Source organism: Rhinatrema bivittatum, chromosome 3 (genome assembly GCF_901001135.1).
Source record: "Rhinatrema bivittatum chromosome 3, aRhiBiv1.1, whole genome shotgun sequence".
Classification (NCBI taxonomy): Eukaryota; Metazoa; Chordata; class Amphibia; order Gymnophiona; family Rhinatrematidae; genus Rhinatrema; species Rhinatrema bivittatum.
In genome coordinates, this window is record NC_042617.1 from 254,764,538 (window position 1) to 254,779,582 (window position 15,045).

Below are 15,045 nucleotides of genomic sequence, written 5' to 3' on the forward strand. Positions count from 1 at the left end.
CAAAAGCTTTGCTAACCGCAAAAATCTAATTTGCTCTAACTCTATTTTTCTTGGCTGTATGAGCTGCTATATTTCCCCTCATAACCACCTTAACTGCTTCCCAAAGTAATTTTGATATCTGAGGGGTATCATGCTTCAGATATACGTTCTATGATTCCTGTAGGTATTTGTGAACATTTTCATCCCTATACAAATCTGGATTTATTCACCAGGTAAATGTCTTGGGTTAGGGTCTCCTGTTTCCAGTTCCTATAGACATGGTTCTTATCCCTGTACTTAACACTTTAGCAAACAAATTTCTGCCAAAAAGAATGTAATATAGTCTATAGTATATATTATATGGGGTGGGAGTAGAACCTCCACTGGATGAAAACCTCGCCATATGTCTAGCAGTCCTAACTCCTTGCACATGAAACTAATCCCCTGTGTTGATTCCTTGTGCTTTTTCCATTTTGGTGGCTTACAGTCTAACTCTGTATTTGTAACGACATTGAAGTTTCTGCCCATAATGACTAAATAATCGGGAAATTCCAGCAATCTCATAACTACCTCTTGAAAAAAGAGTGAGTATATGTGTTTGGGGAGTATAAATTACAGAAAGCTAATTTGAGACCAGACAGTGAGCCCAACAAGATAAGATACCTTCCTTTCTAGTCTTGAATTTGTTCTTCTAGGAAAAAGGAGAGCTGCTTATGAAATGGAATTGCTACCCCTCCTTAACATGTATAGGAGGTTGAAAAATATTGACCCACCCAGTCCTGCTTTAATTTCCTGTGTTCATCTTCCATGTGTGTCCTGTAGGAAAGCTATGGGCTTTCATTCTTTTGAGCATGCCTAGCCGTTTTTTTCCTTTTTATGGGGAAATTAATTCTGTCCTCATTCAAGGTCATCATATTAACCCAGACCATCATTCTCAGGGTTGCCTTTTCTACATTGCCCCCACCAACTTGGTAGAGGCCTAGTTTGATACACTTTTGTAATCCTGAACACGTTCCAGCCTAGTCATCTAGGACTTTTTCTCCTTTTGTTGCATATCAAGGAGTTTCCATCTTTGTGATACAACCTCAAGCACATTAATTCTCACACTCGCATAAAGCACCCACACATTCCAACTACATGCCCTTCTCCTCCTGCCCAAAAATTTCCCCTTTCTCTCCAAGGGACCATCATCCCACCGCCTATTTATTGGCACTGAGATGTACCCTGGCAATCTCCCTGTCTGAAGAATGCAATGAAAAACCTTTTGTATGCTCAGACAACCCAGAGAGATCCTTCCCTCGCACAAACCAGGTCACATAATTTATAAGAATTCAAAATATTGCAGAAATAAATGAAAAATTATACAAGCACCTACCTATATAGTGCTTTTAATATAACTTACAAAACATATGGTGTGCAATGAGAAATCAAATAACCCAGCAATGTTTCACACCATTCTTTCCTCCGTGTATTGTTCTTTTGAAAAAAACAAGAACGTTTAATGAAAACATGGCCCATGTGTGCACCACTCCATTTTCACATCCCAAACTGCTTCATGGTCAGCTGCATCTCCACTCTCAACATATTCCTCTAGTAAACTCAAAGCTGGATGAAGGGAAAGGCTTGGTAGGGCAGCCACAAAATCTTGTTTCATGTTTAGTGCTGAGGTATCTCGTTTTCCCTTGAATAGTGCACTCTGATTTTGGCAGGGAAAAGCAGCGTGCTTCAATGACGAATAGTCATTGAAAAGCAAAATCTTATGTCCTCATTTAATCACTTCGGTATTTCTGAATGCCTTTAAAATTTGCATTTTGTGAACCCAATTCAAAATTCTCACCATCACTGGCCGTGGCCCATTATCATTGTCTGTTCTCTGCCCAATTCTGTACACTCACTCACATTTCAGTCTAATCTCTGTTGCATTTAGATGTAGTTGTTTTGGGACCCAGTTCTCTACAATTTTTTTTTTTATTTATGCATTTTAAAGATAATACAAAGTGGGTAATCTTTGTACAGCAACATTGGAGAAAAAAAAAAAGAAAAATAAGAAAATAAAAAGTAGCATAGTTTTACAATCGGGAAACATGATAATCTCCGGGATGGAAATGCTAATCCAAGGGGGGTGGGGAAGGGGGCAAGGATTAGAAACAATATAAGGAGAATTTTAATATAATAATTCACAAAAGTAAAGGCGGCAAATTAAAACACCATAATATTACAGCCTAAAAGGATTCTTGGGTGATTAAGCGGGCATTCTTCTTGGCCTCTAGGAAGTACTGTAACTGATCTGGGCTAAAGAAAATGAAAGTATTAGCATTTATCTTGAACACATTTACATGGATATCAAAGAAGAAAATTTACGTCAATAGCCAAAGCATCTTTTTGCATATTCAAAAAAGCTTTACCCCACTCTTGAGTAAGTTTAGCCAGGTCATGAAAAATCTGTACTAGGTCCCCATGAAAACAAACATTAAGATGCTGAAAATGTTTCATGACTAGGTTCAGATCCTGTTGAGAATAGAAAGATAGATCCACACACTTGATTTCTGTCACTTCTTCCAGTGAATTTTCCAAAAAAACAGTAAGATTAGAAGAAGCAAAGAATTGATCTATCTTCTGCTGATATGGAAGAAACATATATTTAGTTAAAGCTGGAACTTTTTCAAATGGAATTTGTAATATATCCAAAAAATATTTCCTCAATGTAGCAATTAAAAGTTCTCCAGAAACTTTGGGGAAATTAATAAGCCTCAGATTCAAATGCCAAGAATAATTTTCCAGTGATTCCATCCTCCTAAGAGTGGAAATATGTTCACGTATCAGAGAGGCATTCACAGATTGCAAATTCTTAATATCATTTCCCATCGATTGAATAGACAGTGTTCCTGTAGAATATGCTGATGATCTCGAGCTACAGAATCCAATTTTGATGAAACATTGTCCAGACACTGGGACTGATCCTAGAAGACCTGTGAGAGACCCACAATCATGTCCCAAAGTGAGTCTAAAGTTACTACTTTAGGTAATAGCTGTAGAGGGTCTGAGTACAAATCGGTCGCCAGTTGATACATATCCTAAAGTAACTTCACCACCATGGGTATGACTTCCCGTGGTGAGATTCCATAAGACCCTATGGCCTGCAATGAGCCGTTGTCTCCCTCAGACTGGGGACAATCGACATAAGCATCCAGTTTTCCCAGGGCGTCTGCCCCACACAGGGAAGCAGTTAGCAATGTCTTAGGATGCAGCGGCGTAACAGACTTCTCCAAGCAAGAATGGCACTCCTCCTTTCTCCGTTCCGCCAGCAACGTTTACCCACGAAGTTTCTGGGGTAGAGGCGACGAAGTCCGTGATGACGCGTTGATCTGAGGGAAGTGAGGATTCAGAGGGAAAGACCTTCACTTTACCCTTCCTCTTATGGGGCATAATTTATTGTAGAAATCCAACAAAGAAATCAGGTAAACCGGAGCTGAAGTGAACCGAGTCTGCCTCAGGCCACCTTCTTGGGTCCTTCCCCCAGTTCTCTACAATTTTGAGCAGATAAGCATCTTTCACCCACTCAGGGATACCAGCTATGCAAAGATTTCTTCATTGTCTGTTTTCTTGGTCTTTTTACCCTAGCTGTGAGCTTTGCATTTTGTGCTTGTAAATCTGCAATCTGTCTTTCAAGCTGCAAAGAACCATCTTCCTGTACAGAGATCCTTAATTCTATAGCTTCTAATCGCCTTGAATGCCCCTCGAGACTTTCCTTAATATCTTCTGTTGTAACCTGGAGTTTAATAAACTTCTCATCAATTGCAGCCACTATGTTTTTTGATACCTATGCAATCATTTTGCCAGATACTCCCAGTAAACTTGCCTTGCTGATAGCGGTTGGCCCTATATACATGATGCTACCACTGCCTTTTGATTTCTCTTGAATAACACATAGCATTTGGTGCTCTCATCCTGGCACTCATGCACAGAAATGCTGTTTGCTCGATCACTTTTGCCAACACTGACCTGTCGCGGAATATTTTAAATGGAGTTTCAAGGATGTCCTAAGGAAGCTGAAAGGCAGGGAGTAGTGCAAGAACTCTCAACCCCATGTCTGTTCATCTTCCCACCATAACCTGTTTCTCTTCTCTCTGATGCCATTAGTACAGGGCTTCCCAAACCTGTCCTGGGAATCTTACAGCCAGTTGGGTTTTCAGGATAGGCATAACTTACATGACAAAAATTTGCATATCCTGGGTCCCCAATGCATGCAGATTTCTTATTTTATTTTATTTAAAACAATTTATAGCCTGCACAGATCCAAAGTTCTCGTGCATATTCATTGGGAATATCTGGAAAATCTGACTGGCTATGGAGTTCCCAAGACACATTTGGGAAACCTTGTGTTAGAAAGGGATGAAAAGTTTTGTCTAAAATACTAAGTTTTGGTTTTCACAGCTGCTTAGATGTGGACATGTTCTCCAACAAGCAGAAAAGTGTGTCTAAAATCATCAGTTCCAAAAGAATCGGGAATTGCATCAACTGCTGACAATTCCTTGGTCATCAAGGGAGCAACAGTCTGGTCTGAGAGCAGGGAGATTATGGTTTTAGCAATTTGCCCTCCCAAGCATAACATAACACAAGCTTCGTCATACTGGGTCAGACCAAAGGTCCATCAAGCCCAGTATCCTGTCTCCAACAGCAGCCAACCCACGTCACAAGTACCTGACAAGTACCCAAATATTAAATAGATCCCATGCTACTAATTCCGGCAGCAAGCAGCATTCCTTATTGATTAATAGTTTATGGACTTCTCCAGAAACGTATCCAAACCTTTTTTAAACCCAGCTACACTAGCTTCCTTAACCATGTACTTTGGCAGTGAATTCTAGAGCTTAATTGTGCATTGAGTAAAAAAGAATGTTCTGAGATTTGTTTTAAATGTACTACTTGCTAACTTCATGGAGTGTTGTATTATCCAAAAGAGTAAATAGCTATTTCACATTTACCCATTCAAGTCCTTTTATGATTTTGTAGACCTCTATCATATCCCCCCTCAGCTGAACAGCCCTAACCTCTTTAGCTTTTCCTCATAGGGGAGCTATTCCATGCCCTTTATCATTTTGGTTGCCCTTTCTCCAGTACAACTATATCTTTTTTGAGATGTGGCGACCAGAATTGCACATAGGCATACACTGGCATATCAATGAAGTATTAACCTTCATTAAAGTCTAGCACAGACCATCCTCCAACTCCTCCCATCCACTTCATTGGTACTGACACTGGAAATTTGACATCGACGTATCAAGTGAGGTTGAAGAAACATGGCCATTGTTCCCATTGATGCATCATGCCAGGAGCTGTACATCCTCTCAAGCATTCCCATGGATAGGGCTGCTTGCTTTCAACATACTCTAGGAGTTTGCAATAGTTTCTAGGGGCTCATGCTGCAGTCACTGACATACCAGGGTGACACAAGAAGATTTGACCACTTGTGTTCTGTGTGCTGTTTTGTCTTCTGAAATTTTGAGGATGAGTTGACTAGAAGGATGAATAATCACCTAGCTAACATTGGGACATTGATATTAATGTCCATGCAGGCTGAGAGTCGTCCATTTCTAGAAACATTTGTGGCACCTGTCTGCTTCGATTTTCAGCACACTGATGTCAACCTCCAATGCATTGGTGGAGGAAGCTCCACCTAAACACAGGAATTCATCAGAGTCTAGGCCCCAATAGTCAAAGGGAATCCTCAGAGAGAGGCAAGGTGCAGACTCTGAGAACCTTGACACCTTATTCTAACTCAGAATCTGAGTATTCTTGATTATGCATCTGAGAATATGGAGTCTACAGGTCTTCCCTCAGATCTCTTGCTTCTTCCTGCACTGTTTGTCAAGGAAATGGCTATGGCCATTCCATTTTGAGTTGGAAAAGGAAGCTGAGCACAGGGCACACATGTTGGACATCTTCCAGATCCTGAACACCTGAAGATTGTTCTGGTAGTACCCATTCATATCATCCTTGAGATACAGATAAGAATTGGAAAATCTCCCTTCTCTGTATCTCCAATTAATAGGAATGTGGAATCTTATGTATTGTGTCCAGAAGGCTGGCTGTTGCTGTTCTAATAGAATCTGCTCTCAAAAAGGCCAGGAGGATGAGAATTCACTGCTTGGTACCTGCACCCTTAATCTTGTTGGGAGGAAGTTTCATCAAAATGTTGTGCTGTCTTCCCATAACTCTTTGTGGACCAGTGCATGTGAAACATTCTGCAAAACGTGAAGACCATGTCAAGTGCTTTCCCTCAGAAGAAATGTAATGAGCTAGAATCACTTGTGGACAAGGATCAGAATTGTGGAAAACATTGTCAGGTCAACTTATGTTTTTGAGACTGTATCAAGAGCAAAGCACACAGATTCTCATGACTGTGTGTTTCAGCTGTCTTAGGGCAGAGTCGCCATCTCCTCAAGAGCCACAAACTGCATAAACACAATGAATATGATGAGATATTTGCATACAGTGCAGGCAGTGCATGCAAATCTATCTCGTGCATATTCTTTGTGAATATATTGAAAATCAAGCCTGCTTTTGTGGTTCTAGAGAGCCATAGCCACCCCTGAACTAGAAGGTATCTGAGTGGGCACCAAGGAGGCATGCCTATTCTCAAAGGAGTTATTCTCCACACCTTTGACCCCTCGACAGCAGGGGCTTTGCTGTTGCCCCATACAGAGCAAGCCACAAACAGCTCCCCCTGTCAAAACCTAGCACAGAGTTTTTACTGTATCCAAGAAATCTAGCTGTAGGTGGAAGACAAAGCTTTTATATAAACCAGTAGCCCAGAGTAACCTTAGACAGCTGGGCTCACAGCATAGTTTGGAGTGGATATAGAATTCTCCTGTGAGACCCTGCCAAATTGCCCCCTGGAAGTCTTTTGGTCTACATCTCAACATCAGGCACTACTACTGTAGGAACTCTTCTTCTTAGAGGCCAAGGTGGTCAAACCCATTCCACCAGGGAAAAGAGGGTGGGGATATTATTCCAAATATTTCCTGATTCCAAAGAAAATAGTAGGTCTCTTTCCTATCTTATGAGCCTCAAATTCCTGGTAAAGGAAAAGTTAAAGATAGTTCCCTGAGGCCTCTTATTCCCTTATATGAGAAAAAGACTGACTATGCTCCCTGGATTTAAAAGATGCTTACACCCACATAGAGATGTCCAGGTCACAGGATTTATCTCAAATTTATAATAGGGAAACATCACCTCCAATATTATGTACTAACCTTTGGCCTAGCGTTTAGCACTGTGCATGCTCACAAAATGTCTAGCAGTAGTGACTGAGCACCAAATTGAGGGTATGTGTTTCCCTATCTGGATGATTAGTTGATCAAGAGCATCTCTCGAAGGTGCTGTAGAATCAGTGAGTAAAACCATCTGGGCATTAGTGACACTAGTTTTGTCAAATTACCCAAAGTCCCGCTTGAGCCTGTCATCTTAATTGGAGTTTGTAGGAGCTCTGCTGGATACAAGTGAGGCAAACATGTTCCTTCCACAAGAAAAGATCACCATTTTGCTATCTATTGCAGAGGAAATGGAAATAGGAGTCAGCAGGTCAGTATGGAATATGTTGAGGATATTAAGCCTAATGACATTGACAGTTCATATTTCTCTCTTGGCATATCTCAATATGAGGCAAGCCCAATGGACCTTAAGACACATGCCACTCAAGATCTGTGAGACAGTATTCAAATCGCCCAACAGCTCAGGGACTTTCTTGGTGGCTGAAACATTAAAATTTGGCTAGGGTGATCTTCCAAGTTCCTCCTGCCCAAATTACTGTAACAATGGACATGTCAAGCCTGGGCTGAGGTGCCTGTGTAGATGTGCTCCACACTCCAAGAATGTGGTCTGCTCAGGAAAATTTTCATCACGTGAACTTGTTAGATCTAAGGGCAATCTGGAATGCTCTTAAAGCTTTGAAATATTGGATGGCAACCAAGCAATTATGTATTATGTAAATGAGCAGTTAGGAACTTGATCATACCTCCTGTGCTAGGAGTCTGTCAGAATGTGGAGCTGGGCTGTTTTTCAAGGAAAAGGTTTTAGGCAGGCAATGACAACTTCCTTAGTGTTCAGGTAGGTCAGTCCCAATGAGTGGGTTATGCAACTCTGCCAGCAGATGAAAACAGAGCAAAATCTGACATCATAGTGTCATCCTGACATCAGCCCACCAGTATTCTCCATCTCCAGCAGATGGTGGACATGAGTGGCCTAAGTGTGTGGGCTTGAACGCACATTTTTTATGCAGCCATTTTAGGAATGCTTATACACGGGAAAGTTAGGCATGAGCTTCATCAGGCTGTACACTTACAGCATGGTGCCTATAGTAAAGAAATCTAAGTGCTATCTATATGTGCTACCTACCACATCAGGGCCATTCAGCCGGAGCTTTCTTTAAGCCTGTGTCAGCACTGCCTGGATGCTCGGGGAGATTTGCTCCTTCTAATTTTGCCGACAATGGTCCATCTCCTCAGTCTGAGGGGAGTGGGATTGAGGGAGACACTGCAGGGATGCCTCCTTCCCTGATTGGTCCATGGGTTGAGTTCTCAGAGGACACTGGCTCACAGGACTTCAGGTTTGAGCCTAAGGGGCCTGGAATTTGTGTTTATATTCTGCTTATAACAATGAAACATGCTAAGTGGAAATGAACGCAGCCCCCTTTTCCTGGGTGGAATTCTTCCAGGGATTGCAGACATTTCTACAGGACCAGTCTGCTGAAGTGGCAGTTCCTACTATGGTAGGTCCGGGTGCTCAGAGTGCTCCTCTGCTTGTCTCTATGGTCAAGTGCTGTAGCGCAGTGCAGTCTGACAGACTTCAAATGCAGGTGGATCAGGATGATTCTGATGATGATGGGGTTCTCCCAGTGAGGAAGGGAATATTCCCCTAGATATGGAGCCATATAGAACTCTTCTCCATTTCTTTCAGAGAGATGAGTTGCCGGGTCTGATATCTCAGACCCTGAAGACCCTCAGAGTGGCTAGGCCTGACTCCTTGTGGATGCAGAAGATGGATCCTATTTTGGTCACCCTGCCCAAGGCTTCATGTTTGTTTCCCCTCTTGAATGTAATCCAGGAGTTGACTGATCTGGAATGGAGTTTAATTCTAAACCCCAATTAGAATGGAATGGAGGGCATACTGACCAAACCCATAATGTCAATTGTCCTTATTCAAACAGTAATGGCATACAATTTGTGCACAGAATTATCTCACAGCTTAACAGATCTCTTCCATGGAGTACAATCTCTGGTGGGTACGGACGCTGCCATGGCTCTGATACTAAGCTTTGACATGCCCTTAGTCAAATCTGCCTGGATATTAACATTTATGTGGTTTCTTGCACTTTTAAAGTTGTGTTCATTGATTTTTAATATATTGCTTGAAAAGCCAGTTACAGAGCTCATGGTTTAGGCTGACTTCTGAGAAAATTACAAAACATCTGTATGTAATTTATGCTATGAAGAAAGCAGAAGCATCCATCCATATATATTAAATGCTTTTTGTCTGTTCGGTTATGGGGGGGGGGAAATAGCCAAATGTTGGAAACCTTCCTGAAGAGGGAGGAAAGTTCATGGCATACTTGGTCTAATACAGGTACCTGGTAAAGACGTGTATCCTTTTTAAACTGAGAACCTAGCTTTTTCCTGCTGGGGTTGTATTTTGACTATCCAATTGACCTTTCACTGGATTATTTCATTTCCTGCATTATGATGACTCTTAAACACTGAATTTATGTGCTTGTTTAATGTATATTTGAGGATCATTTTAATCTGTCTAATTAAATGGTAGTTTTAAGACTTTTCAGTCAAACTGGGTACAGTTGCTTCTTATCTTTGCTAATATTTTGGTACGGGTTTATGGGATCAGTTTTACAGAACACAATCTTTCTCATAAATTTTGAGAAAAATCTTGCAGATGTGCCCCTTTTCCCTTTGCTTGTAAACGTAAATGTTAGCAAAAAAAGAGAGAGATGTAAACCACATGGTTAGGGAAACTTTGAGTTAATTTCTCTTTCTTTCCTTTTGCTGCACAGCGGAGTCCCAGGAAGGTGAGGCACTGCCAGAAATTAAATATCCCTTTATCAATCTGCTTCCTTTTCAAATTCTCTTTTTCTGCAAGTCTGGGTGCTCTCTAACAAATCGCTCCATGTTTTAGGTGTTTTCCAAACTGTTTGACGTTTGTAGACGTCGGATGACACGCCGTGCTGTTGCATCAGTGCAGAGGCAGAGACTATCCTCCAACAATAACAAGAAGAAAAATTAGTATTTGTTCATTGTTCTCTTCTGTATCTGGCGTGTTCATGCTTATAGGACATTAAGCAGACAATGAGTAGACAGAGCTGCATAAATGCTGTAAACCTAGAAGACTGTGTCTATAGGTTTTGGAATTGCACATATTTTAGGACCTATAAAGAGGTTTGAATTCAGAGACCATTTTAGAAGGGAATCATATTCATCCATCCACTGTGAAGGACTAATCCCATAATATTGTAGCAGCACAATTTTTTTTATAACTTCATTTTTTACTGTAAATTTATTTTCTAGTTTGAGATTTTTCATTGGTTTTCATGCATTTTTTTCAAAATATTTTTTTTGTATGTTTTGTTTACCTTATCATATTTGTTTTGTTTTGCACGTTTTCATATTGCAGGTATTGAAGCCCTTGAGTGATAATTTGATGGAGGATAACATAAGACAAACTGTGAGAAACTCCATTAAAGCAGGTCTGACTGAGCAGGTGTCCCAGCATGCCAGATTAAAGACAGACTGACCAGTCATCTCCTCTTCACCTCTGCCCTTCTTTCCCAGACTTGCGTGCTGTACAATGAGAACTGAATAAAGATAAACCAAAGTTTACAATCAGAACTGTAGATGTAGTTATAGTGACACTGGCTTCACAAGATGCTGCTACCAGGTGTGAAGAAGCTGCTTGTCTGTCTACAAGCATTTTTTCCCCCCATGTGTGCTTATGACACAAACTAGTGCCATGGAGAAAAAACTAGCAGATGAGTTGTTTTTATTAAATACAGTACTGACTGATTTTGCACATTTCTGTGCCATGTTCGTTTTATGGTTAACAATTTTTTGCTCTTATAAAAGGAGAGTTTGTCCTGTGTAAAAAGGTATTTCAAGGAAGTGATGGCTTTTCTTTTTAGAAGAGAACTAAGGAAACCCAGACTCAAATATTTGTTTGATTTTGGTATATTTAGACTTTATAATAAAGATTCAGATTGGATTGTCAGTGATAATTGGCATTAGTGAATTCATAATTCAGCCATTACCAGTACATTGAAATTATATATTGTTGCTTTACTGCCTTTTTATACCAGTATTACACAATTGCATGTAACAGTTCCTGTCAAAAACAAATACAGGTAACTGTTCCAGCTGGGGACATGATAGACAGTGTACATCTTGCCTTTTTTGTTTTTTTTTTAATTCACAAACTTGCTCTTACAGAGATTCAAATTGAAAAATACAGAACTGTCATTTTCTGCAGTTTAGCCTTTGTGTACATAAGACACCTTTAATTTTTATTGGGGGAGAAATTACATCCAAAAAATTGCCTACAGCTGAGTTAGGATTGTTTGTACAGCGCCTTTATTTTCTTTTCTATGAAATCACAGCTTAGGGCATGTATATGAAATATAAATATATAAATACAAATTTTGTATGGGAAGTTTTGTAGTTTATGGCAAAATCTGGCTCTGTGATAGGCTAAGTACGGTCCCTGTAAAGGAATGTTTGTGGCTCATGTAACTGTGAATGCATATGCAACTTGCAGTTTTTGATATTTGTGAAATTAACCTTCCTTGAGCACTGCAGTCTTGCCCCTCCCCATAAGAAAACAATGGAAATGTTTGTTGTGAAGCTTTTGGTTTGCTATTAAATTTTAAATTTCTTCTGTAACTTATTTTCAGTACATAATTAAAATCAGTTGTACATATGAAATCATGTGATTTCTTCAGGGAACAAAGTGTTGCCGCCTCCCTAAATTCTATGTGCTAATTCGTACATTCTTAGTTATGAAAAGAGAATAATTGCACCTTAGCCTCATGACCAATAATTAAAAATGTTTTATATCTTTAAGAATTATGTGAATGAATTTCCCCTACACTTCATTTTATTTACATATTTATTGCTTTCTCACTGTTTCAGCTCATTTAAAGGTGTTATATAATATACACATGTACATATCCATATGCATAATACTTTTATACCTAACTTTTCTTTCAAAGATGTTTATGCAATCTCATTTTGTCATTGCACACTACAATTATTTCGAATGATGAGGCTTGGGCAGACCTGGAGGAGCTGAGGCAGAAAGGTATATAGAGGAGACCTTCAGGGACATAATAATCAAGACCCAACTCCAGTCTGGCAGCCCCTGTGCTACCTTGGAGGAGCAAGGTCACCAGGAAGGGAGAGCATCATATAGTGTAGCAGGAAGTGATCCTGTAGCTAGGACCTGTTGTGCAGTATTCTCTTGCACCAAGGATGCGTCTCCCTGGAAGGAAGAGTTAGGATGGCATCATAGCTGATCAGTAGGGATGCAGATAGCTGGGTGGCTGGTTGATCGGAGGATTGTTTGATCTCACCTGTTGGTGAGAAGGTGGTAGACCTCATGTGTCACCTAGATAGGATTATAGATTATGCTGGGGAGGAGTTGGCTGTTGTACATGTGAGTACCAACAACATAGGAATATGTGTCATGGAGTTTCTGGAAGCCAAATTTAGGCTTTTAGGTAGAAAGTTGAAATCCAGAACCTTCACGATAGCATTCTCTGAAATACTTCCCATTCCAAATGCAGGACCCCAGAGGCAGGCAGAATGCCAGAATCTAAATACATGGATGAAATGATGGTTCAGGGAAGAGGGTTTTAGTTTTGTTAGAAACTGGGCAACATTTTGGGGAAGGTGGAGCCTATTCCAAAAGGCTGGCCTCCACCTAAGAACATAAGAAAATGCCATACTGGGTCAGACCAAGGGTCCATCAAGCCCAGCATCCTGTTTCCAACAGTGGCCAATCCAGGCCACAAGAACCTGGCAAGTACCCAAAAACTAAGTCTATTCCATGTAACCATTGCTAATGGCAGTGGCTATTCTCTAAGTGAACTTAATAGCAGGTAATGGACTTCTCCTCCAAGGTAGCACTTTCTCCGATTAGTTTTAAATGTGCCCCATGCTAACTTCATGGAGTGCCCCCTAGTCTTTCTACTATCCGAAAGAGTAAATAACCGATTCACATCTACCCGTTCTAGACCTCTCATGATTTTAAACACCTCTATCATATCCCCCCTCAGTCGTCTCTTCTCCAAGCTGAAAAGTCCTAACCTCTTTAGTCTTTCCTCATAGGGGAGTTGTTCCATTCCCCTTATCATTTTGGTAGCCCTTCTCTGTACCTTCTCCATCGCAATTATATCTTTTTTGAGATGCGGCGACCAGAATTGTACACAGTATTCAAGGTACGGTCTCACCATGGAGCGATACAGAGGCATTATGACATTTTCCGTTTTATTCATCATTCCTTTTCTAATAATTCCCAACATTCTGTTTGCTTTTTTGACTGCCGCAGCACACTGCACCGATGATTTCAATGTGTTATCCACTATGACACCTAGATCTCTTTCTTGGGTTGTAGCACCTAATATGGAACCCAACATTGTGTAATTATAGCATGGGTTATTTTTCCCTATATGCATCACCTTGCACTTATCCACATTAAATTTCATCTGCCATTTGGATGCCCAATTTTCCAGTCTCACAAGGTCTTCCTGCAATTTATCACAATTTGCTTGTGATTTAACTACTCTGAACAATTTTGTGTCATCTGCAAATTTGATTATCTCACTCATTGTATTTCTTTCCAGATCATTTATAAATATATTGAACAGTAAGGGTCCCAATACAGATCCCTGAGGCACTCCACTGTCCACTCCCTTCCACTGAGAAAATTGCCCATTCAATCCTACTCTCTGTTTCCTGTCTTTTAGCCAGTTTGTAATTCACGAAAGGACATCGCCACGTATACAATGACTTTTTACTTTTCCTAGAAGCCTCTCATGAGGAACTTTGTCAAACGCCTTCTGAAAATCCAAGTATACTATATCTACCGGTTCACCTTTATCCACATGTTTATTAACTCCTTCAAAAAAGTGAAGCAGATTTGTGAGGCAAGACTTGCCCTGGGTAAAGCCATGCTGACTTTGTTCCATTAAACCATGTCTTTCTATATGTTCTGTGATTTTGATGTTTAGAACACTTTCCACTATTTTTCCTGGCACTGAAGTCAGGCTAACCGGTCTGTAGTTTCCCGGATTGCCCCTGGAGCCCTTTTTAAATATTGGGGTTACATTTGCTATCCTCCAGTCTTCAGGTACAATGGATGATTTTAATGATAAGTTACAAATTTTTACTAATAGGTCTGAAATTTCATTTTTTAGTTCCTTCAGAACTCTGGGGTGTATACCATCCGGTCCAGGTGATTTACTACTCTTCAGTTTGTCAATCAGGCCTACCACATCTTCTAGGTTCACCGTGATTTGATTCAGTCCATCTGAATCATTACCCATGAAAACCTTCTCCATTACGGGTACCTCCCCAACATCCTCTTCAGTAAACACCGAAGCAAAGAAATCATTTAATCTTTCCGCGATGGCCTTATCTTCTCTAAGTGCCCCTTTAACTCCTCGATCATCTAACGGTCCAACTGACTCCCTCACAGGCTTTCTGCTTCGGATATATTTAAAAACGTTTTTACTGTGAGTTTTTGCCTCTACAGCCAACTTCTTTTCAAATTCTCTCTTAGCCTGTCTTATCAATGTCTTACATTTAACTTGCCAATGTTTATGCTTTATCCTATTTTCTTCTGTTGGATCCTTCTTCCAATTTTTGAATGAAGATCTTTTGGCTAAAATAGCTTCTTTCACCTCCCCTTTTAACCATCCCGGTAATCGTTTTGCCTTCTTTCCACCTTTCTTAATGTGTGGAATACATCTGGACTGTGCTTCTAGAATGGTATTTTTTAACAATGACC

At 40.4% G+C, this 15,045-nt stretch overlaps 1 protein-coding gene across 1 annotated transcript in view; it reads left to right on the forward strand.

The window, feature by feature from the left end:
• Positions 1-11,960, forward strand: part of ATL2 (atlastin GTPase 2) — a 476,945-nt gene extending 464,985 nt beyond the window's left edge. The window contains 1 exon segment of the mRNA XM_029594487.1: positions 10,660-11,960. Within this exon segment, the coding sequence (XP_029450347.1) occupies positions 10,660-10,779 (120 nt within the window). The 3' untranslated portion in view covers positions 10,780-11,960.
• The last annotated feature ends 3,085 nt before the right edge of the window (positions 11,961-15,045 follow it).